The 24629-nt window shown below is 54.3% G+C and overlaps 1 protein-coding gene across 2 annotated transcripts; it reads left to right on the forward strand.

Annotated features, from left to right (window-relative positions):
- The first annotated feature begins 545 nt into the window (after nt 1–545).
- On the forward strand, nt 546–24266 carry HEXDC (hexosaminidase (glycosyl hydrolase family 20, catalytic domain) containing). Of its 2 annotated transcripts, XM_011928212.1 has the most exons (13): nt 546–764; nt 956–1302; nt 6272–6381; nt 9885–9972; nt 15348–15512; nt 17584–17767; nt 18568–18639; nt 19031–19226; nt 21467–21549; nt 22874–22952; nt 23056–23157; nt 23422–23511; nt 23807–24266. In XM_011928212.1, exons 2-13 carry the CDS (start codon nt 1219–1221, stop codon nt 24012–24014), a joined length of 1461 nt encoding a protein of 486 aa, XP_011783602.1. In that variant the 5' UTR covers nt 546–764; nt 956–1218; the 3' UTR covers nt 24015–24266. The 2 variants fall into 2 exon arrangements, with proteins under 2 accessions (XP_011783602.1, XP_011783511.1); XM_011928121.1 differs by lacking the exon at nt 546–764 and having other exon boundaries at nt 1162–1302; nt 22874–23157.
- The last annotated feature ends 363 nt before the right edge of the window (nt 24267–24629 follow it).

Raw genomic sequence — 24629 nt, forward strand, 5'->3', positions numbered from 1 at the left:
TCGGCCGGGCGGCCGCCGGCTGGAAGCGTTTCCCCCCCGTGCCTGTACCTGGAGAGGGACGGCCGGGCTCCCGAGCGGCGCCTCCCAAGTGGCTGTCCCGCAGCGACACCGAGCCTGTGGGTGAATATTGTGGGTAACTGGTCGCATGCAAAACTGAAAATGCGTAGTATCCGTGTACACCACTGGCCTGCCCTGCTGTGTTACAGAGTCCTTAGGGTCAGAAGCCTCCGAACCCTTGCACGGAACCAGGGGTTGGATTATTGAACTGAATCTGTCTCACATGCAAAGCTTTCCTTTCCTCTTCTCACCCAATCCTTTGTGCTTTCATAGTAGATAGGAAAAATAAATAAATAAATAAATAAGTTTTACCCTTCCCCAGCTGCTTCGTTATCCTTTGGATGCCGCTTTTATGCAATATAATACTACGGTCAGCTCTGATGCACTTGGGGGCTTTTTAAAAATTATTAGCTTACCTTAAATCCTAGACAGTTTTCTCCGACCTGGAGTCAGTTTTGCAGTTTCTTCCTCTTTATAATCAAGCTGATCTGAGCTCTAGAAATACAAATTAGTTTTAATATTACCTAAAATTAGGATAAATTTCCTACAGAAGCACCATATTGTGTGGCTTAATAAGAAAATGTTTAGAGGCTTCTGCCCGACTTTTCACTAGCATAGTACATCTAGTTTAATAAGGTCTTTAAAACGAAGTTGTTTTGCAGTTACTTGTGTTATTATAGATCATAACCATCTTATAAACAAACTGGGTGGCTTGGCCAGGCACGGTGGCTCACGCCTGTAATCCCAGCACTTTGGGAGGCTGAGGCAGGTGGATCATGAGGTCAGCAGTTTGAGACCAGCCTGGCCAACATGGTGAAACCCCGTCTCTACTAAAAATACAAAAATTAGCCAGGCATGGTGGCCGGCACCTGTAACCCCAGCTACTCCACAGGCTGAGTGCTCTTTTGTTTTAGCAGCAAATCACACATAGCAGAGGTTTCTATATCTTAACGTGGAGGAAGACTTCTGGTTCATTTTCATGTTAGCAAAATGAATTTCCTCCGAGTTAATCAAAACTGGCCAGTATCAGAACTGAAACTGAAGGTATAAGGGGAAAGGCAAAGGGAGAAGCTTCTGCCCCTGTTGATAACTCTTGATTTTCTCCACTAGGAAGAAGTCCCCGAGGAGACTTCCCCATAGGAGTTCACAGAAAATATTGAAATGTCAGGTGCCACGCCATTTAAGATGAGATTAGTTCATTTAGACCTTAAAGGAGCTCCACCAAAGGTCTCATACCTCTCAGAGGTAAGGAAGGACTCCCTTTTATCTCTAGAGCATCACTTCTTGCCTTGTCTTCATTCTTTAAAGTTTTGGGCAGTGTTCTGTGGAAATGGGTGCCTAGAACACAACTGCAAGGTTCTTGGTGGAGGAAGATGGTGGCAGCAGCATTGATTTTGAATTTCCCCCATAGCCTCTCACAAAAACAGAACAACCAGGATGACAAAAAAAAAAAAAAACAAGAGGACAGGCCGGGCGCGGTGGCTCAAGCCTGTAATCCCAGCACTCTGGGAGGCCGAGACGGGTGGATCACGAGGTCAGGAGATCGAGACCATCCTGGCTAACACGGTGAAACCCTGTCTCTACTAACAATACAAAAAACTAGCTGGGCGAGGTGGCAGGCGCCTGTAGTCCCAGCTACTCAGGAGGCTGAGGCAGGAGAATGGCTTAAACCCGGGAGGCGGAGCTTGCAGTGAGCTGAGATCCAGCCACAGCATTCCAGCCTGGGCGACAGAACGAGACTCCGTCTCAAAAAAAAAAAAAAAAAAAACAAGAGGACAAAAGAAACTCACAGCTTCTTTCTTGTGGGTGGAAGTGTGTCTTTCCAAAAAGATATGTTCAAGTCTTAACCGCTGGGACCTGTGAATGAGACTTTATTTGGAACGAGGATCTTTGCAGATGTAATCAAAATAAGATGAAGTTGTACTAGAATATGGTGAACCCTGATCCAGTGATTGGCGTCCTTACGAGGAGCAGGAAATTTAGAACCTGAGACACACATGGAGGGAAGGCAGTGTGAAGACCCAGGAGGACGCCCCATGGTGCCAGCAGCCAAGAAGGTCATGATGCGCCATGAGCCCCGAGATGCCAAGGATAGCTGGCGATCACCAGAAGCTATTGAGAAGCAAGGAAGGGTCCTCCTCTGCAGCCTTCAGGGAGAGCTGGGTGTGCTGACACCTCGATTTTGGACTTAGGGTCTTCAGAACTGTGATAGAATAAGTTTCTGTTGTCAAAAACCACTCAGTTGGTTTTTGGTTTTGTTTTGAGAGGGAGTCTCGCTCTGTTGCCCAGGCTGGAGTACAATGGTGCAGTCTCGGCTCACTGCAGCCTCCACCTCCTGGGTTCAAGCAATTCTTCTGCCTCAGCCTCTGGAGTAGCTGGGGTTACAGGCGCCCGCCACCATGCCTGGCTAATTTTTGTATTTTTAGTAGAGGGGGTTTCACCATGTTGGCCAGGCTGGTCTCTAACTGCTGACCTCATGATCCACCTGCCTCAGCTTCCCAAAGTGCTGGGGTTATAGGCATGAGCCACCGTGCCCGGCCAAACCACCCAGTTTATGGTCATTTATTACAGCAGCCCTAGAAAACAAAGACACTCTTCAACAAAACGAGGTATCAGGGTGTCCCCACGGATCCCAAACTACAAGTGGGTGGGGCCAAACCACAGACAGAATAACACCTGTATGGGGTTAGCAGCCAAGCAGGAGGTAACAGAGGAAAGAGGGAAACTCCGACAGTGCTAAGACCAGAGGACCCAGAAAATAGCCTCAAAAGTAAATAAAGGTCTCCCATAGGGAGAAGCGGGGCAGAGTTTTAATGGCTCCCGTCTGAGATTGAGTGCAAAGAGACTTAAAGGAGGGTGCAGGGGAGGCCGAGGCTGCAAGACTCTCAGAAATACCTAACGAAACTTTCAGGAGGGTGTAGGGGAGGCCCGAGGCTGCAAAGTTCTCAGAAATACGTAATGAAACTTCCTTCCAGAGGAACAGCACCCCCTGCTAAGGACAAAACAGGGAAAGAATCCACATTGAACTGGGCAGGAACAGCGAAGGGAAAGGGAAATGCTCAGGTCCTGGGGAAAGGCATCCAGAAGAGGCGGAAGTCAAAAAATGCTGCAGCAGTAGCTACACAGAGCCTGCAGTTTCTAATACTGCATGGCAGCAGTAGAGGAGGGGGCCTTGAGGCTGGCCTGTCAGCATTGCAAACACAAGAGCCTGTTCTTAAAAATGAGCAACAGGCTGGCCATGGTGGCTCACATCTGTAATCCAGGCACTTTGGGAGGCCAAGACTGACAGATCACCTGAGGTCAGGAGCTTGTGACCAGCCTGGGAAACATGGAGAAACCCCGTCTCTACTAAGAATACAAAAATTAGCGAGGCATGGTGACACATGTCTGTAGTCCCAGCTACTTGGGAGTCTGAGGCAGTAGAATCACTTGAACGCAGGAAGCAGAGGTTGCAGTGAGCCGAGATTGCGCCACTGCACTCCAACCGAGGTGTCAGAGCAAGACACCATCTCAAAAAAAGAAGGAAAAAAAAAAAAAAAGCAGGAAAGAGTGTTAACATCATACAAAGATAGGTAAGAAAAAGGAAGGCCGGGCACGGTGGTTCACGCCCGTAATCCCAGTACTTTGGGAGGCCAAGGAGGGTGGATCACAAGGTCAGGAGATCAAGACCATCCTGGCTAACACAGTGAAACCCTGTCGCTACTAAAAATACAAAAAATTAGCCCCATGTGGTGGAGGGCGCCTGTAGTCCCAGCTACTCTGGAGGCTGAGGCAGGAGAATCGCTTGAACCTGGGAGGTGGAGGTTGCAGTGAGCCGAGATTGTGCCACTGTGCTCCAGCCTGGGTGACAAGAGTGAGACTCCGTCTTGACAAAAAAAGAAAAAAGATGATCTGAATAGCATAGCAGCAGTGAAGGTACTCCAGACACACAAGCCCACCCAGCAGGAAACACTGCTTCATAATATTTTATAATGAGATGAAAGATACTCAGAAGATGACAGAAGCTGTGAAAGAACAGCATAAATCAGAAATAGAAAAGCCCAGGCCAGGCTCAGTGGCTCACTGTCATCCCAGCACTTTGGGAAGCCAAGGCAAGTGGGTCACTTGAGGTCAGGAATTTGAGACCAGCCTGGCCAACATGTGAAGCCCCGTCTCTACTAAAAATACAAAAATTAGCCAGGCGTGGTGGTGGGCGCCTGTAATCCCACCTACTTGGGAGGCTGAGGCACGAGAATCGCCTGAACCTAGGTGGTAGAGGCTGCAGTGAGCCGAGGTTGCACCACTGCACTCCAGCCTGGGCGATAGAGCAAGACTCAGTCTAAAAAAAAAAAGAGAGACAAGCCCAGAAATGTAACTAGACAAAAGGAGGGTGTAAAAAATTGCCTGTGGAGCTCAGAAATGAATTCTAAAGAAAAAACATTTTTTAAATGAAGACTAAACTATAAGAAGTGTAAAAGTGAGTAGATACCATGGAAAGTGCAGTATTTGGAAACAGATGACAGAAAAGAAAAAAGCAAACACGCAGAGATGAAAAGGCATTCCGACAATTGAATATGGCAAAGAAGACTAAACTTACACACAGCTGATGAAAAGCCTTTCTGATTTGGGCTGGGTGCAGCGGCTCATGCCTGTAATCCCAGCACTTTGGGAGGCTGAGGCAGGCAGATCACCTGAGGTCAGGAGTTCAAGACCAGCCTGGATAACATGGTGAAACCCCGTCTCTACTAAAAATACAAAAATTAGCCAGGCATGGTGGCAGATGCCTGTAATCCCAGCGACTCGGGAGACTGAGGCAGGAGAATCGCTTGAACCCGGGAGGTGGAGGTTGCAGTGAGCCGAGATCATGCCATCGCACTCCATCCTAGGGGACAAGAGCGAAACTCCATCTCAAAAAAAAAAAAAAAGAAAAGGTGTTCTGACAATTGAATATGGCAAAGAAGATCCAAGTTACACACAGCTGGAGTCCCTGTTTCCGTTATCTGTTGCTGCATGACAGATCTCCCAAACTTAAGGTCCCCATTCATCACTCCTTGTGTTTCTGTGGGTTGGCTGCATGGTTCTGCTTTTCTGACCGAGGCTCCTCAGGTGGTCACAGCCCCGTAACATCTAGAAACTTCTGATGGTCTGTGTGGCCTTCTGTGTCCAGCAGTTCATCCCGACTGTCAGCTGGGGCTCCTTGGTTCTCCTGCACGTGTGTCATCCAGGAGGCCCGTGCACCTGTAGTCCCAGCACCTTGGAAGGCTGAGGCTGGAGGATCACTTGAGCCCAGGAGTTGGAGGCTGCAGCGAGCCATGATCAAGCCAGCACACTCCAGCCTGGGTGACAGAGTGAGACCCCGTCTGTTAAAAAAAGAGGCTGGGCACAGTAGCTCACACCTGTAATCCCAGCATTTTGGAAGGCTGAGGCGGGCAGATCACCTGAGGTCAGGAGTTCGAGACCAGCCTGGCCAACATGGTAAAACCCTGTCTGTAGTAAAAATACAAACATTAGCTGGGCGTCGGGGCAGGCGCCTGTAGTCCCAGCTACTTGGGAGGCTGAGGCTGGAGGATCACTTGAACCCCGGAGGCGGAGGCTGCAGTGAGCCGAGATCGCACCAGTGCACTCCAGCCTGGGTGACAGAGTGAGACCCCATCTCAAAAAAAAAAAAAAAAGAGAAGGAAGTGAGGAGAAGAATGAGGGGGAAGGGACCCCATGAGTACAGCCCAGGAACAAATGAGTTCTGCACCTCTCTCTCACCTCCCTCAGGTGCTGACCCCAACCCTTCAGAGCCCTGCTCCCCCTGCCCCAGCTCCTTCTGCCCCATCCCCCATGCCTTGTCATTCTCCTTCAGCCTGGCTGCCCTGTCCCCTGTGCCTTGCCTGTGCCTCTCAGCCTGGCTGCCCTACTGGGCCCCTGTACGTGAAGAGCTGCTTCTCAGTGGCTCCCTGCTGGCCGGAGCCATCCCTCCCAAGCTGAGCCACCAGCGCTAACCTGTTGAGTAGCAGCCCTGTTTCACGGCATATCTCCCCTGCTGTGCAAAATAGTCACTGGAACGGGGAGTTTCATTTGGCATAACATAAAGTACATATTCTGGATTTAAGGTTCCCAGGAAAAATAGGAATAGCAACTCCCACAGTCTCCACAGGCTGAAAGGGAAAGCGTCTCCCCGCTGTGGATGTGCCATGTCGTGCTCCAGCAGCCACTTCTTCCTAACGTCTCCCTGTTTACCCCCCAGATTTTTCCTCTGTTCAGTGCGCTAGGTGCAAACGGCCTCCTCGTTGAGTATGAAGACATGTTTCCCTACGAGGGCCCTCTGAGGCTGCTGAGGGCCAAGTACGCCTACAGGTAACACTGCCTACAGGTACCACCGCCCGTGGCAGGGACAGGGGCGCCGCGGGAAAGTGGGGAAGGGGGGGTTCCGCAGGGTGGGAGGAGCAGCAACCTGGAGGTGCGGGTGGAACAGTCAGGAAATGAACAGTGGTGGGTACATGACTTTTTTGTCTTTTTAAATTCATCTCTTTAATTGTAAAAAATAATCATAAAATGAAAACAGTTTCATTTCAGTCACTGGAGAGAATTTTGAAACATTTAAAGGGAACGTAAGCATCAGCAGCGCCCCCTACAGGGAAAAGCTGTATTTCCTGTCTCTGTCCTGCAGGCGTTTCCTCTGTTGACGGGAAGGCCTGGAGAAGGCTGGGCTAGAGAAGGCTAGAGAAGGCTAGAGAAGGCCTCCGCTTGGGGAGAGACTGCTCTTCAGGCCACAGTTGAGCCTTGAGTTAGAGAAGTGAAGAATTAAAGGGGAGAAAAAATCAATAAAATCAGGTGTGGTGGAGATGGGAGGCCCCTGCTCAGCGTTAAAATCACAGGTCTCTGTGAAAATCAGTGACAGCCCCAAAGATAAATGTGCAACGGACACTAACTGGCCAATCCCAAAGGAAGAAACAAAAAAGGCCAATAAGCGTATAAGAAAATGTTAAGGCCAGGCGCGGTGCCTCATGCCTGTAATCCCAGCACTTTGGGAGGCCAAGATGGTCAGATCACTTGAGCTCAGGAGTTCGAGACCAGCCTGGCCCACATGGTGAAACCCCATCTCTACATAAAATACAAAAATTAGGCCAGGCGCGGTGGCTCACGCCTGTAATCCCAGCACTTTGGGAGGCCGAGGTGGGTGGATCACTTGAGCTCAGGAGTTCGAGACCAGCCTGGGCAACACGGTGAAACCATCTCTACATAAAATACAGACATGAGCCATGGATAATGGCATGGGTCTGTAGTCCAAGCTACTCGGGAGGCTGAGATAGGAGGATGACCTGAGCCTGGTGTTAGGTTTTTTAAAGGGAAGGCGAGGGTTAAAGAAAGAGAGGGTGGCTCTACAGCAACACAGGTATGTTGCAGAAACCTACAGAGGTGGGGGACCAGCTTAATGCCAGAGCGCACCACCGCTTACAGGCTGGGCACTTCCAGGCCTGGACGGGAGGGGCTGCGCAGTAGGGCTTGCTGCCGGGAAGATGTTGAGAGACATTCCCGTGGTGAGGCAGTTGGGTCCTTTTTCCCGGTAGAATCTGATCAGGATGTTCCTTCACTTGGGTCTTTGACCAACAAGGTGTGGTCGGGATGTTCCCGGCCCTGTGGTCAGGTGGTCAGGACGTTCCCGGGCCGTGTGGTCAGGATGTTCCCGGGCCGTGTGGTCAGGTGGTCGGGATGTTCCCGGGCCGTGTGGTCGGGATGTTCCCGGGCCGTGTGGTCGGGACGTTCCCGGGCCGTGTGGTCAGGATGTTGGGCAGGATCTTGGGCAGACCGAAGCGCTGTGGAATGTTTCACTTCAGCCTGGGTCTGGAAAATGGTAGGGGGCTTACAAAATGGTGCAGTTTAGATTAACACCTGGGAGCCAGAGGCTGCAGTGAGCTGATATTGCAGCACTGCACTCCAGCTTGGGCAATGGAGCCAGAGTTTGTCTCAAATAAAAAGAAAAAAAAAAAGAAAGAAAATGTTAAACCCTCGTAGTACTCAAATCAAAGAAACTAAATCAACAATGCAATACCATCCTGGCTACCAAACTGGTAAGGCTTCTAAAAAAAATTGTAAGACTCGGGCCGGGCGCAGTGGCTCATGCCTGTAATCCCAGCACTTTGGGAGGCTGAGCAGGTGGATCGAGACCAGCCTGACCAACATGGCGAAATCCTGTCTCTACCAAAAAAATACAAAAATTAGCCAGGCGTGGCCAGGTGCAGTGGCTCACGCCTGTAATCCCAGCACTTTGGCAGGCCAAGGCAGGTAGACCATGAGGTCAGGAGATCGAGATCATCCTGGCCAACAGGTGAAATCCCGTCTCTACTAAAAATATAAAAAGTTAGCTGGGCGTGGTGGCAGGCGCCTGTAGTCCCATCTACTGGGGAGGCTGAGGCAGGAGAATGCCTGGAACCCAGGAGGCGGAGCTTGCAGTGAGCCGAGTTCACGCCTGGGCAACAGAGCTAGACTCCATCTCAAAAACAAACAAAAAAAATTAGCTGGGTGTGGTGGTGCACACCTGTAATCCCAGCTACTCAGGAGGCTGAGGAAGGAGAATCGCAGGAACTCAGGAGGCAGAGGTTGCAGTGAGCCAAGATCACGCCACTGCATTCCAGCTTGGGTGACAGAGCAAGACTCCATCTCAAAAAAATAAGAATAATAATAATTACAATAAATAAATAATTGTAAGACTCTGTGTTGATGAGAATGAGAAAGAGGAAAACTACCTGCTGGTGAACGTAATGTGACGTCTGTTCTGGGAGGACTTCGGCTCCATGTGTCAAAACAACCCACACCCCATGCAGCCCACATGTGGTTAGACCAGAAGAGAGGAACAGTGAGCCAGGGTGTTGGCCTGCGATGAGATGATCAGGGGTTTGCATTTTCTTCATACTCTTCTAGTTTTCTTCCTACAGTGAAGACGTTCTGTCTTTCGATGTGAAAAAGTAAAGTACCAGGGTTCCTTTGAAGCTCGAAACAGGAATATTTAAAGACTTTACATAACTCATAAATCAATAGAAGGGATTAGCCTAAAATGGTTCAAACACATACAAAAACTAGAAATACCTTTTTTTTTTTTTAGATAAATTCATAAATGACAGCTCATTTGTGAAAAACAAAGAGGTTGACCCGGAGCAGTCAGCCCTTCCCAGGATGCGACCCTCCTGCAGAGGACGCGTGCCCCGGGGATGATTTCAGATTGAGGCCCTGTGGTGGGCCTGCCCTCGGGCCGCTGCTGGCCTGGCTCTGGGTGGACTGTGGCTCCTTCTGTAGCAATTTTTTTTTTTTTTAGACAGAGTCTTGCTCTGTCTCCTGGGCTGGAGTGCAGTGGTGTGATCTCGGCTCACCGCAAATTCTGCCTCCTGGGTTCAAGTGATTCTCCTGCCTCGGCCTCCCAAGTAACTGGGATTATAGGTGCCTGCCACCAGGCCCAGCTAATTTTTGTATTTGTAGTAGATACGGGGTTTCACGATGTTGGCCAGGCTGGTCTTGAACTCCTGACCTCAAGTGATCTGCCCACCTCGGCCTCCCAAAGTGCTGGGATTACCGGTGTGAGCCACCGCGCCCGGCCTTGAGTAGTTTCTTGTAAAATGTGATGACTTCATTCTCTTGTCGCGGGTTGAAAAGCGAACTGTTACTTGAGGACATGCTAGAACATCATCTTCCCAAATTTTAGAGCAGGTGCCTTTCCAGAAACCAGGATATCTATCAAGTTTTGTGGAGTGAGGGCCTCACCGTTCCCCGGAGAGCCCCCTAGGGCCTGATGAGGAAGGGCTGGGGGCGTGTGGACATCACGTGCTGCCCACATGAGCCTCTCTGCATGAATTTTGTCTCTCCAGCCCCTCTGAAATCAAAGAGATCCTGCATCTGGCTGGACTCAATGAGCTGGAGGTGATTCCCTTGGTGCAGACATTTGGACACATGGAGGTGAGTGGCAGGAATGGAAGTTACCTGTTACCTAGTGCCAGGCATGGCATCCAGGGGCTGCAGGCTGGGCCAGGCTTGTGCCCAGGGGTAGGTGCAGCGGGCCTGTGGTTGGGGTGCAGGCAGCGCAGCTCAGCACAACACAGAGAGGACTTTGGTCTAGGAAGGAGCTGCAGGTTGGGGCAGGCTATCTGCCTGAGGAATGGAAGGAGAGAGCCAGAAAGGGGGTCCTGGAGGCTGGGAGGCGGTTTCCTTTTTAACTTGTATTCATCAGAATATTACTATGTGAGGTAAAACACAGTATTAAAGAAAGAAAAGGTGCTTTTCAGGCCAGGTGCGGTGGCTTACACCAGTAATCCAGTACTTGGGGAGGCCGAGGCTGGCGGGTCACCTGAGGTCAGGAGTTTGAGACCAGCCTGGCCAACATGGCGAAACCCTGTCTCTACTAAAAATACAAAAGTTAGCTGGGTATGGTGGCGGGCACCTGTAGTCCCAGCTACTCGGGAGGCTAAGGCAGGAGAATCGCTTGAATGCGGGAGGTGGAGGTTGCAGTGAGCCGCGACCACGCCACTGCACTCCAGCCTGGGTGACAAGAGCAAGACTCCATCTCAAAATATATATACACACACACACACACACACACTTGTTCTTATATATATATACACACACACACATATATATACACATGTATGTACACACATATATACATATATACACATATTTCTTATATATATACATATTCTTTTATATATATATATATACACACACACACATATTCTTTTTCACATCTGTATCAAACAGACAGGAAGTGATGCAACATTCACCACCACAGTTTGATTTAATGGCTCTTAGGTTCCATTTATTTCTCTAACAGATACACCGTTCTGGTTTCTATTTCCACACACCACAGAGGGGGAAGGCTGTTTTCACTTACACACGCTGGTGTTCTGGGCATGCCACCGAAGTTCCTTCCCACAGCTTGGTCCTCCGGCCTTTCTAGTTGGTTCTCCCCATCACACTCTGCCCTAGGACCTGGCATGCGCTCTTGGCCTCCTGCCCCCTCTCTCCAGAACGTCTCTCCCAAGGCCACCAGGGTCCTCCAGGTCACTAAGTCCAGGGATGGTTTTAGTCCTTTCCGGCTGGACCCCTCGGTAGCTTCTGGCATCCCCAGCTGCTCTCCTGAGCCCCACACTTTCCGGCTTCCCCCTGCCTCTGACTGTGCCTCCTCGGTATCTATTTGCATTTGGCTCTCTCTAGCTGGCGGTCCCCAAGGCTCCTCTCAGCACCTGTGCCCACCTCCCACTCTCTCTAGACGGTGCCATCTCTGCTCCTGCTTTCTCTTCATCTTCATCTTCCTCTTCCTCTTCTGTCTGCACCTCAGCAACTCCAGACCTCCTGGGTTACAGACCCTCATCCCCAGCTGCATGCTGGTCACTTCCACTGAGGGGCCTCCTCTGCTTCTGTGCACACCAGAAGCAGACCAGCCATGGTCAGCACCACCACCCGCCCGCGCCCTGAACCATGTTGGTCCTGCTGCTGCTGCTCCTCCTCCTCCTCTGTCATGCAAGCACCACCCCTGTCTAAACCACCACTGACTCGCCATGAAACTCTCTTAACGGGTCTCCCAGGGCCACTCTGCCCCTCCGTGCCGCTCTCCCCACCGCAGCAAGTCACAGCACAGCTCTGACCACTCACACCTGCCATCTCCTTAAAAGACACTGTTGTCAGGGCAGAACTGATTGCCACAAACCAGGTGGCTTAATTAAGACAACAGAAATGTTCTCTCAGTTCTGGAGACCAGACATCCAAAATCAGCGTGTCAAAGGGTTGGTTTCTTACTGAGGAAGACCCTCCATGTGTACATTTGCTATTAGTATACCCTTGTGTGCTAGTTTTTGAGACAGGGTCTCGCTCTGTTTCCCAGGCTGGAGTGCAGTGGTGCAATCTTGGCTCACTACAACCTCCGCCTCCCGAGTTCAAGTGATTCTCCTGCCTCAGCCTCCTGAGAACCTGTGATTACAGGCACGCCCCACCACGCCCAGCTAACTTTTTGTCTTTTTATTAGAGATGGGGTTTCAAGATGTTGGCCAGGCTGGTCTCGAACTCCTGGCCTCAGGTGATCTGCCTGCCTTGGCCTCTCAAAGTACTGGGATTACAGGCATGAGCCACGGTGCCTGGCCTAGTATACCTCCTTGGTATACTAGAAATAACTGCTTGTGTGTATTACCCATTTTTTTTCAACTTGAGTTTTTAAGGTTCTTTATATGTCCTAGATGCAAGTCCTCTGATGGAATTTGCAGGCATTTTCTCCCAGTGTGGAGCTTACATGCTTTTGGTGTCATTTCTGAAAACTTGTTGTGATCACCAGATCACAGAGATTTTTCTTGTATTTTCTTCTAAAGTTTAACGTGTGTGCATTTTTCATTTAGATCTATGATCCATGTTGAGTGTGGTATTTTTATTCTTTCTCAGAACCCTTGAACATTCAAGTTGTCTTGAGTCACAATCTCACTCTGTCACCCAGGCTGGAGTGTGTGGCACAATCACAGCTCACTGCAGCCCTGAACTTCTGGGCTCAAGCAATCCTCCCACCCCAGCCTCCTGAGTAGCAGGGACCACAGGTGTGCGCCACCACACTCGGCCAGTTTTTTTTATTCTGTGGAGATACCAGGTCCCACTATGTTGCCCGGATTGGTCTTGAACCCCTGGCCTCAAACAGTTCCCCCACTTCAGCCTCTCGGAGTGCCAGGATTACAGGTGTGAGCCATTGCACCTGGCCCCATTTTGAGTTAATTTTTTTGTTTATTTTTCTTTTTGTGAAGAGTGGGGTCTCACTATGTTGCTGGGCTGGTCTCAGACTTCTGGGCTCAAGTGATCTTCCCGCCTCTGCCTCCCTAAGTGCAATTTTTTTTTTTCTTTTTCTCGAGACAGAGTTTCGCTCTGTCGCCCAGGCTGGAGTGCAACAGCATGATCTCGGCTCACTACAACCTCCACATTTCGAACTCAAGCAATTCTCCTGCCTGACTTCCCAAGTAGCTGGGATGACAGTGCCTGCCACCACACCCGGCTAATCTTTGTCTTCTTCGTAGAGATGGGGTTTTGCCATGTTGGCCAGGCTGGTCTCGAACTCCTGACCTCAAGTGATCTGCCCGCCTCGGCCTCCCAAAGTGCTGGGATTACAGGCGTGAGCCACCACACCCAGACTCCTTTCATTCTTAGAATATATTCATAGTAGTTTTCTTGAAATATTTGATAAATTCTATATGTGGACCCACTGAGAGTCAGAGTCTGTGAACTGGATTCTACTTTCCAGTTTATTTGCACATCTCAGAATTTTTGGTTGAGAACGGAACATTTCAGTGAATACATTATAGCGAAGCTGAATGTTTACTCCTTTCCCCCGTGGCTGGTGATGGTTGTTTTGTTGTTTTCTAGCAAGTGGTCTGCATTTAACCTGCAGGACCTGCCCCCAGCCGTGTGTGCTCACTGATGTCTTTGCTGAGATTTTTTGGTTCTTTTTTTTTTTGTTTGTTTTGAGACAGGGTCTCGCTCTGTCGCCCAGGCTGGAGTGCAGTGGCTGGATCTCAGCTCACTACAAGCTCCACCTCCCGGGTTCACGCCATTCTCCCGCCTCAGCCTCCCGAGTAGCTGGGACTACAGGTGCCCGCCACCTGGCCCGGCTAGTTTTTTTTGTATTTTTTTTAGTAGAGACGGGGTTTCACCGTGTTAGCCAGGATGGTCTCGATCTCCTGACCTCGTGATCCGCCCGTCTCGGCCTCCCAAAGTGCTGGGATTACAGGCTTGAGCCACCGCACCTGGCCTGGTTCTTATTTTTACGTTTTATCCTGGCTTCCTAGGGTCACCCCTCTGTCTTCATAGCTGGTCGTCAGCCGAGGGTTTGGGCAGAGGTTGTGCTCCCACACCTTGAGCCCACAGGCCTCCTCCCCTTGCCACACGGCTGTGTGTGGGCGGTGGGGGGTGCACCCCCAGGTTCGCGCAGTTCCCACCTGGCCCTCACAGATCCCTGCACGTGTGTGTGGCGCCCGTCAGCCAGGCCTGAGGACAGTGTGCAGCACCATCTGGCTTTGTGTTTCCAGGGTCACCCATTAAATCTCCAGCCAGTCCTGGCTCTCCCCAGCAGGGACTGACCCCTGGCAAGCGGAAGACTGGGTCTTTTCTCCAGTTGCTACTTCTTCTGACAGTGCCCTCAAAAGGGGTGGGTTTTTGCCCAACCTCAAGTTAAGTCTGCCCCTTTGGCAGCAAAGCCGTGGTTTCCACACTGAGGGGGAAGGGGGCAGTGAGCAACCATAGGCCAAGGCCACAGAGTCTCTGTTCTTACGCAAAGTTATAGTGGTATTTCCTACATACACGTTTTTCTCTTTTTTCTTTTCAGAGACAGGGTCTCACTCTGTCGCCCAGGCTGGAGTGCAGTGGCGTGATCATGGCTTACTACAGCCTCAACTTCCTAGGCTCCAGTGATCTTCCTGCCTCAGCCTCCCAAGTAGCTCGAACCACAGGCAGGTGCCACCACACCCGGCCACTTTTTTTTTTCTTAAACTGATTTTCTTTTTAAAAAATTTATGGCCGGGCACAGTGGCTCATGCCTGTAATCCCAACACTTTGGGAGGCCAAGGTGGGTGGATCACAAGGTCAGGAGATCGAGACCATCCTGGCTAACATGGTGAAACCCTGTCTTTACTAAAAAAAAAAATACAAAAATTAGCTGGGTGTGGTGGTGGGTACCTGTAGTCCCAGCTACTTGGGAGGCTGAGGCAGGAGAATGGCATGAACCCAGGAGGCGGAGCTTGCAGTGACCCGAGATCGCACCACTGCACTCCCGCCTGGGCGACAGAGCCAGACTCCATCTCAAAAAAAAAAAAAAAAATTACTTAGGCTGGGCGCGGTGGTTCACACCTGTAATCCCAGCACTTTGGGAGGCCAAGACAGGCGAATCACTTGTGGTCAGGAATTCAAGACCAGCCTGGCCAACATAGCGAAATGCCATCTCTACAAAAAATACTAAAATTAGCTGGGCATGGTGGCACATGCCTGTAATCCCAGCTACTGGGAAGGCTGAGGCGGGAGGATTACTTGAACCTGGGAGGCAGGGTTTGCAGTGAGCCAAGATTGTGCACTCCAGCCTGGGCGACAGAGCGAGCTCCATGGGGTTTCACCATGTTGTCCAGGCTGGTCTCAACGCCTGAGCTCAAACATTCTGCCCACCTCAGCCTCCGAAGGTGCTGGGATTATGGGACGGAGCCTCTGTGCCTGGCCTAATGTTTTTGTATTATCCGTAGATTTGAAACAGAAGCCCCAGGTGGGCAGAAGGAGATGAGCCCAGTCCTCCGCCCCCAACGTGAGCTCCTGTCTCTCCGCAGTTTGTGCTGAAGCATGCGGCCTTCGCCCACCTGCGGGAGGTGGGCCCCTTCCCCTGCACCCTGAACCCCCACGAGGCAGAGTCCCTGGCACTGGTGGGCGCCATGATCGACCAGGTCCTGGAGCTGCACCCAGGCGTCCGATGGCTGCACGTCGGGTGTGACGAGGTGGGTGCCGTCACCCCAGCTCTGCGCAGGACGCTCTCCCCTATCATGGCTTGTCCTTTTAAATAGGAAAATCGTCCAGGCACTGAGGCCTAGAGCCAGGCTGGTTCCCCTCAGGGAGCCCCGTCCAGCATCTTCTCTGGGTGGATGGACGGCCTGGCACGGGACAGCCTGCAGAGCCCGAGGGAGGTGCCCTCGTGTCAGATGAGACCACCCCGGGCAGCTGGGTTGGCAGAGGCCTGTGGGTGGTGAGCAGGTTCACACCCCAGGACCAGCAGTCAGTGCGAGTCAGGGTACAACTCGAGGGACACCCTTTTGTTGCTGAGAGGAACCCAAAGCACCCACTGGAAAAGGTGGTCCCCAGGCGGTGCCGGAGATGTGACCCTTCCAGCCCAGTGAGTCCCCACCCTCGCCCCTCCCTCCACTCACTGGACTCCAGCTCAGTCAGGGCCTGGGCAGGATGCGGAGCTGAAAGGAGCAGGGTTGGTGCCCACGGGGCTGGGAGGTTCTACAGGGCTGTGGCTCATGGGGAACCCAAGCTAAACATTTTAGCTCCAGAAGTTTCCTTTTTTTTTTTTTGAAGGAAATCAGAGTGTGTAAAATCCACATACGTTTTACCATTCTAACCATTTTAAAATATAGGCTGGGTGTGGTGACTCACGCCTGTAATCCCAGCACTTTGGGTGACCAAGGTGGGTGGATCACCTGAGGTCAGGTGTTTGAGACCAGTTTGGCCAATGTGGTGAAACCTCATCTCTACTAAAAATACAAAAATCAGCTGGGTGTGATGGCGGGTGCCTGTAATCCCAGCTACTCAGGAGGCTGAGGCACAAGAATTGCTTGAACCCGGGAGGTGGAGGTTGCAGTGAGCTGAGATCACGCCACTGCACTCCAGCCTGGGCGACAGAGGGAGACTCCAGCTCTAAATAAATAAATAAACAGGCCGGGCGTGGTGGCTCACACCTGTAATCCCAGCACTTTGGGAGGCTGAGGCAGGTGGATCACGTGAGGTCAGGAGTTCGAGATCAGCCTCACTAATGTGGTGAAACTCCGTGTCTACTAAAAATACAAAATTAGGACAGGCATGGTGGCGTGCACCTGTGATCCCAGCACTTTGGGAGGCCAAGGCAGGTGGATCACGAGGTCAGGAGATCAAGACTATCCTGGCTAACACGGCGAAACCCCGTCTCTACTAAAAATACAAAAAATTAGCCAGGCGTGGTGGGGGGCGCCTGTAGTCCCAACTACTTGGGAGGCTGAGGCAGGAGAATGGCATAAACCTGGGAGGTGGAGCCTGCAGTGAGCGGAGATCAAGCCACTGCACTCCAGCCTGGGCGACAGAGCGAAACTCCATCAAAAAAAAAATTAAAAAAATAAAAATACAAAATTAGCCAGGTGAGGTGGTGGGCGCCTGTAATCCCAGCTACTCGGGAGGCTGAGGCAGGAGAATCGGTTGAACCCAGGAGGCGGAGCTTGCAGTGAGCCAAGATGGAGGTTGTGCCACTGCACTCCAGCCTGGGTGACGGAACAAGACCCTGTCTCCAAAATAATAAGTATAAATGTCAGCACCTCTTCCACACATTCATGGTGTGGATGATCACCCCAGGCTGAAGCCCCGCACCCACCCCCAGCCCCCGGCGACCACGGTCTGCTTCCCATCTCGGTGGATCTGTGCGCCTGGGCATTCCACGGGCACCAAGTCACACAGTGTATGACCTGTGTTCCTCTGGGCCGTTGGCCACCAGAGATTGGCTCTCTGTTGAGGCCGAGCCGTGTTCATGGTGGGGGACGCTGCCCTGTGCTGGTCCGTCATGGGGGATGGACCCCTGTGGTCTCCGCTTTGGCGGCTGTGAGAAGAGCTGCTGTGAACATTCACAGGAAACCTTGAGTAGAACTTCAGGGCTCAGTGAGGAAGACAGGGACATGCTGGGGGTGGTAAGCAAAGGCCTCGAGCCCCTCCCTGGCCTCCTCCCCACAGGCAGTGGCCCCTCTGTCAGGATACGGTGTGAACCCCGGACCCTCCCACCGGTGTGCAGGGCGGCCAAGGCCACCCCGTCCCGCTCCTCCCTTGCAGGTCTATTACCTCGGAGAGGGGGAGGCCTCGCGCTGGTGGCTGCAGCAAGAGCAGAACAGCACAGGGAAGTTGTGCCTGTCACACATGCGGGCGGTGGCCAGCTGCGTGCAGGCCCGGCGCCCCAGCGTGACACCCCTGGTGTGGGACGACATGCTCCGAGACCTGCCTGAGGACCAGCTGGCAGGTCGGCCAACGGGGCTGGGGGAGGGGTGGGCCACCGACCTGCCCAAGACCCACGGCTTCAAAGAAAGAAGGTGCTGTAGGAAGTGGGCCCCAGGGTGAGCCCCAGCCCCGCAGAGACCTGTCACCACCACCTCCTGCATCCCTGACACCGGGTCTGAGTCGTTTCCCTAGAAGCCGTGGAGGTTTGGGCAGGAGAGCACAGGCCTGCCCGGTGGCCTAGAGGGCTTGGGAGTGACCCGCCCTGGTGGCAGCCTCCTCCAAGGCCAGCCCTGCTGGAACTGGGGGCCGAGGTTCCCGCTGGCATCTCCTCCAGACCCTGGGCCCTGCTCACTCTGCCTGAGGCTTTGGGATGAACTGCTGAGCAACTTCCTGGGCCAAGAGGTGGTACTCAGACACCTGGCCCTGTTCCACACAGAGCCCTGAGGCTCAGTGAGCCCCATGGCAGAGCTGGGAGCCAGGGTGTCCTAGGGCCGTGCTGGCTTGGCAGCTCCCACCCATGCATGGCCACACAGATGACTTAGAGTGACCTCCATTCAGCCACGTGCTCCAGCTGTGCCTGTGGCTCATGGCCTGGTAGAGCAGCAGTGGGAGCAGGGTCGCTGCAGTGGGCGCTGGCTTGGGAAGGTGCTGTGTGTGGCTGTGGCATTCATTGTCCAAACCCAGCATAGTGCCAAGTCTGTCTTAAAAAGGTATCTGTGCTCACACTTTCAGGCAAATCGAGAACAGGTGGGTCTGAGGGGCTGAGGGTGTGGTCCGGGTGTCTCACCAACCTCACGTCCGCTCTGTCTGCTCCATCTGCAGCATCCGGGGTGCCGCAGCTGGTGGAGCCGGTGCTCTGGGACTACGCGGCCGACCTGGATGTGCACAGCAAGGGTCAGTGCCAAGTTGGGGGTGTGTTGTCGTGGCCACATGACTGGGAAGGCCATCCCTGGCCCTGTGACCCTGCAGCCCAACTGCCCAGCCTAACGCCTGCACGGGTAGAGGCCAGGGCACAGCTCCAGCAGACCCCAGCCCATGGCGCCTCAGGATGGCCGCCCTGCACCGGTGCCTCACCTCCCCATTCTACCAGTGTTTTCCACCAGTGTTTTCCAGTGAGCAGGTGAACCAGGGGCCACGTAAGCTCTGGAGTCTCCCACGCTGGGACCCAGGCCTGGCTGTCACAGGCGGCTCCTGTGTCGGCTCTGGGTATAGCCCCGGGAGACATGTCCGGGGCCGTGTCGGCCACCTCCCCGGAAGCCACTCACCTGTTTGCTTTCTCACTCAGTCCTCCTCATGCAGAAGTACTGGCGGTGTGGCTTTCCGCGGCTGTGGGCAGCCAGTGCCTTCAAGGGTGCCACGGGGCCCAGCCAGGCCGTGCCCCCCATCAAGCACCACCTCAGGAACCACGTGCAGTGGCTGCAGGTGGCAAGCAGCAGGCCCATGGACTCACTACAGGGCATCATCCTGACCGGCTGGCAGAGGTAAGCCCTGGCCAGTCAGAGGGTCCAGGGTAGCTCTGGTGGTCACCACGTCAGCCTGTCCAGCGTCTGCTGAGGGCCTTCCCAGCTCGGTCAAAGGGGAAGCAGCCCAGGCCTCTGAGAAGAGCTGCAGGAGACAGCCATTTGGGGTTGGGCCCTGCACGCCAGAGCGGCCACAGAAGGATGCTGCTCATGTGTTCAGGGTCACAAACACGTGGTCCCCAGCCCCCATGCCGCCCGTGTGCACTGCACCTGAGGCTGTGTGTGTATGTCTTGCTTGTGGCACAAGGAGGGGTTTCAGTTCTTTCAGGATTTCACTCAGTTGCTAGAAATGCCATCTCTATTCAGACCCCACGAGAAGGTTCTCGGGTCTTGCACAGGAAAGAATTCAAGGCTGAGCGCAGTGAGGGGAGGTCACCAAAAGGTGCCCAGTGACAGAGGTAGGGCCCTTGGAAGGCCAGCACAGGCGTGCCCGGCTCTGTTTTCTGTTTTTCTCGTATCAGGGTCTTGTCTATGTAAACACTAAGCTGTGCTATCTGTGGGTGGGCCAACAGTGTGACAGAATATGTCACTCCATGGGCTGAGCACGGTGGCTCATGCCTGTAATCCCAGCACTCTGGGACGCTGAGGCAGGTGGATCACCAGAGGTCCAGAGTTCGTGACCAGCCTGGCCAACATGATGAAACCCCATCTCTACTAAAGATAAAAAATTACCCAGGTGTGGCAGCATGTGCCTATGATCCCAGCTACTCAAGAGGCTGAGGCAGGAGAATCACTTGAACCTAGGAGGCGGAGGTTGCAGTGAGCCAAGATCACGCCGCTGCACTCCAGCCTGGGCGACAGAGCAAAAGTCTGTCTCAAAAAAAAAAAAAAAAAAAGAATGTATTACTCTATGGATTTAGAGAAAACTGTCCTGGACATTTCAGTGTGTAGCCTATGGAAGCCCAACTGTGGTGACCTAGAAGGCACACGCTGTCGTGGGTGTGGGGACGCCAGGGCTGCCCGCTGTTGTAGGAGTGGCCCCTGCAGGTGTCTAAGCGCTTCCTCAGCTGTAAACATCCCGTGACTGTGGGTCCTGCCTGGCAAGAATGGGCCTTGTTAGTCTCATGAAGGAGCTGGGCCTCCGTGGCGTCACCCTCCGTGGTGTCACCCTGGCGCTCCCAGGTCCCTGCTCCCGACGATACCATGTGAAAAGCAGAGCTACAGATAAACCCCTGGTCGCCGGCCAAGTCCTGACCTTGGGTCTCATCTCAAGTTAGAGGGTTGGGGGGCAGATGGCGCAGGTGCCGTGGGCTAGGCAAGTGGCTGGAGGCAGGACCCCGCCAGGGGCCCCGTGCCCTGACCCACAAGGCTCAGATTCGGATGGAGTCAAGAATTTCATGGTGGGGACCGCAGAGCCTGGTGGGCCAGCCTGCTACGGGGCAGCTCACAGCTGCCATGCATGTCCAGAGCTGGCAGCGGCTCTTTAGAAGCTTCCAGATAGTTCCCACTGTCCTGCTGGGATACAGCTCTGACTGCATAAACCAGGACCATCCGTAGAGTAGGGCGAGGCTCCTCCTCCCCAGAGGGGCGGCACATCCTTCAGGCGAGCCTGGGGCTGTGGCGTCAGGCATCGCCCAGCCTTCGCCTGTGCTCACACCTGGGGCGGCATCTGTCACCCACCTCACAGCTGAAGAAACTGAGGCACAGGCAGGTGGAGGCACCCCACCCGGCAGTGGGAAGCCCCAACTCCCACCCCAGCCCTCGCTTGGGACAGATGCTGCCGGTGACCTGCTGCCCGCCAGGCCTGATCTCGCACCCTCCTCATGGGGTCTTGGGGAAAAGCTGCCACCCCACCAGCCAGACAGGAGGCAGCCAAGGGAGAGGGTGGGGCAGGAGAGGCCCTAGGAGGGGGATGTCAGGGGCAGCCCCCAGGAGCAGGAGCCCTTTTCTCAGAGGCCAGAGGTGCTGGGGGGAGGGACGATGACCGGCCACCCACCCAGGGCCCACCCAGAGTTCCCGTGGCTCCGGAAAGATCACGGCAAGGAATCCCCACGCTCTTCACTCGTCCAGTTTCTAGAACGGAGTTGATGTGAGAGCCCAGCCACACAGAGCCTGTCTTGGAAGCCCTGGGCCCCGTGGGTTGAGGGGGTCAGGCTGACCCCACGGCCTTGGAACAAGAGCAGGGATGTCCCAAGTCAGGGCACCTGTGTCAGGCTGGTGGGGGTGGGCTGTGGAGCTGAGCGCCCCTCTCCTGGACCCAGGTACGACCACTTCTCTGTGCTGTGCGAGCTGCTCCCTGCAGGAGTCCCGTCCCTGGCCGCCTGTCTACAGTTGCTTCTACGCGGTATGTCTGGTCTGGCCACCCCAAGCCCCGCCGGCCCCTCCCAGAAAGACCCAGAGGGCAGGAGGCCAAGCACCCAGAGCTCCAACCACCCTGCTGGACCGTGGTGGTTCTCACAGCAGGAGGATGGTCTCACCGCCCCAGCTCAGCCACCTGCCTGCCCTGAAGTCCACCCAGGCCAGGCCTGCACCCAGGTCTCCAAGCCTAAGCCCAAAGCAGGCTGGAGAGTGACGTGGGACGCACCCCTCAGACACAGTGAATCCACAGAAATGCACGCAGGTCCGATGAGTGACGTGGGACGCACCCCTCAGACACAGTGAATCCACAGAAATGCACGCAGGTCCGATGTGGGGAGCAGCACCTTTGCTGCACACACATCCTGCACACCTGGCCGAGCAGGTGTGGGGCGCAGGTGCCCGGCCCTGGAAGGCCCTGCACCCTGGACCCAGCACTTAGACTTCCAGGTTGCCTGAGGGAGCAGGAGGACCTATGGGCAAGGGCAGGCCCTGGGAGCCCCTCGGGGTCAGCAGGGGGCTTGGCCAGATGAGCCATGTGCGTGGAAACTCACAGGCCACACAGGAAATTAGCGACCACGTGGTGCTGACACAGAAAGAAAAATGGCCGAGACGCACTGAGTGCAGGACCCCCGGGCGCGGCGGCCCAGGGACGGGGGTGCGACCAGTGAGGACGCAGAATGAGATCAGACTGACTTAGCTGCTGAGTCTGAACTGCTTAGAAAAGGGCAGAAACGATAAAAACAGACACCCACATGCCCCACAGAAAGAGCTGCATTAATATGGACGGTATTTGCAGCGTCCCTTGCCCACAGCCCCACCCGCCACCCCTGGGACTGGGGCGCTGCCCTCCAGCCGTCAGCCTCGTGCAGCCAGTACATCCATGAACAGCTTGGAGATTTGTCCGCGCTGGTGCTGGTGCCCACAGGCCTCATGGGTTTGTTTCGGGTGCTCTAGAATATTCCATTGATTGTGTGAACCACAGTGGCAAACACTGCGTGAGCCCTGGACACCTGTGCGGGCTGGGCTGTGCCCAGCAGGAAGAACCACTTGCTGTCTGCGTGTTGCTGCCGGCAACAGTCTTATTTCTGTTTTCTGATTTTTAAAATAACGAATGTATTTCACATGTTTAAAGGGAAGCAGCAAGCCCATCTGCCCCCAGGTCCCCTTGGGGCCGGCACACGCAGGGCTGGGTCTGGCCAGTGGCTCTCCATGCTGCCCGCCCACTGCCCCAGCACCTAGGCCTGCAGGTCCCAATGTAGCCCCTGCCCTCCTCCAGAGGTCCCTCCAGCTGCCCCACTCTGTGATTTCAGGAGGATTTGATGGAGATGCTAAAGCGAAAGTGGAGAACCTTCTTGGGATTTCCAACCTGGAGATGATGGACCCTATTAGGCAAGCACCCTGCAGCCCTCCTCGTCCCATTTCCCCCCTCCCCTTCCTTCTCTCCCCTTCCCCCGCCTGTGGAGACAGCTGTTCTCAGCAGGGCTCTCTGCAGGGAGGGGGCCGGCTCCTTCCCTGGCAGCAACATCCTTGCCCTTGTCACACAAGTCAGCCTCCATCTGCGCAGCTCTGTGGACGCGCTGCTGGAGGGCAACACGTGAGTGTGGGAGGCAGGTGTGGGTGAGAGGCAGGTGCGGGTGGGAGGCAGGTGTGGGTGAGCAGGCAGGGACGGGGCAGGTTCACAAGCCCCACCCCACCCCCAGGCACAGGAGGAGGCAGCCTCATCCTTCACAAAGACTTTCTGGGGGACATAAGACTTAGAAATGTCTACCCCACTCTTAAACATTTTCTGTATTACTGTAAAGCTGCCCCACGGCTGCCTTGGTAGCCCACGGCACACCCGTATGTGGATTTGCCCCAGGTACGTCACCGGCTGGTTCAGCCCCTACCACCGCCGGCGGAAGCTCATCCACCCGGTCATGGTTCAGCACATCCAGCCCGCAGCACTCAGGTGAGACCCTGGACTCTTACAGGCTGTGCAGCCGTGGGTTCCCTGAGGACCGCTGCTGCTGCTGACATGTCCCTCAACTAGAGAGAGCGTAGAGGGTGAGCCCCTAGTTGTAAAGGGCCCTCTGGTCTCAGATGTGCAGCTGTCACTGACTTGTTCCTCCAGGCACACCGATGAGATAGGGTCAGTAGCCCCATTTTACAGATAGGTAAGCTGAGGCACAGGGCAGTACTGACCATGGGGTTGAGGGCAAGTCCCGAGTGTGCAGACTGCGCGTTCACGGCGCCCTCACCGGCAGCCTCCTGGCGCAGTGGAGCACCCTCGTGCAGGAGCTGGAGGCCGCCCTGCAGCTGGCTTTCTACCCGGATGCCGTGGAAGAGTGGCTGGAGGAGAACGTGCACCCCAGCCTGCAGCGGCTGCAAGCTCTACTGCAGGACCTCAGCGAGGTGGCCAGCCCCCCATCCCCACCCACCAGCCCTGGCAGGGACGTTGCTCAGGACCCCTGAGGGGACAGCTCGTGCCAGGGGACTCTTGCTGTGGGCTTGGGGGCTCTGCGCTGCCTGCCAACTGTCAGCCAGGGCAACAGGGGCCCACGTGAGTGTTGCACCCTGTGGCCCAACAGTGTCTGGCCCACATACAGTTCTGAGGGCCCTGGGCAACCCCTGGGGAAAGACTAGACAACACAGAAGGAAGCAGCACAGGGAGACCCGCTTTGTGACACTGACTCTTCGGAAATAAAGAGTGGAAGCCGCGGGTGACATGCGAAGGGTTATTTATGGTTATTATGACCATATCCTGCAAAGAGGGGCTGGCAGCCACTACTGAGGAGGAGGGTCCCACCTCTCTCCTGTCGGCTTTCACCAAGGCCACAGCCAGACCTGGGGCAAAGGCGTTCCTGGTCCTACCCAGCCATTCCCGGGCCTGCCGCCTCGGGGTTCACAGGACCCAGGAGTCCCCGGTTCACAGGCCAGGGCATCAGGCCAGGCGCTCTCGGTGCACACTGCACCTGGGAGGACCTGGGTGCACTCGGGAGACCAAGAGCCCCAGCGGGTCAGGATGGTTGGCATTCAGCTCCTACGAGGTGGGGGAAAGAGGCTGGAACTCAATTTCTGCAGAAAATC

This window comes from Colobus angolensis, unplaced genomic scaffold (assembly GCF_000951035.1).
Source record: "Colobus angolensis palliatus isolate OR3802 unplaced genomic scaffold, Cang.pa_1.0 Scaffold1, whole genome shotgun sequence".
NCBI lineage: Eukaryota > Metazoa > Chordata > Mammalia > Primates > Cercopithecidae > Colobus > Colobus angolensis.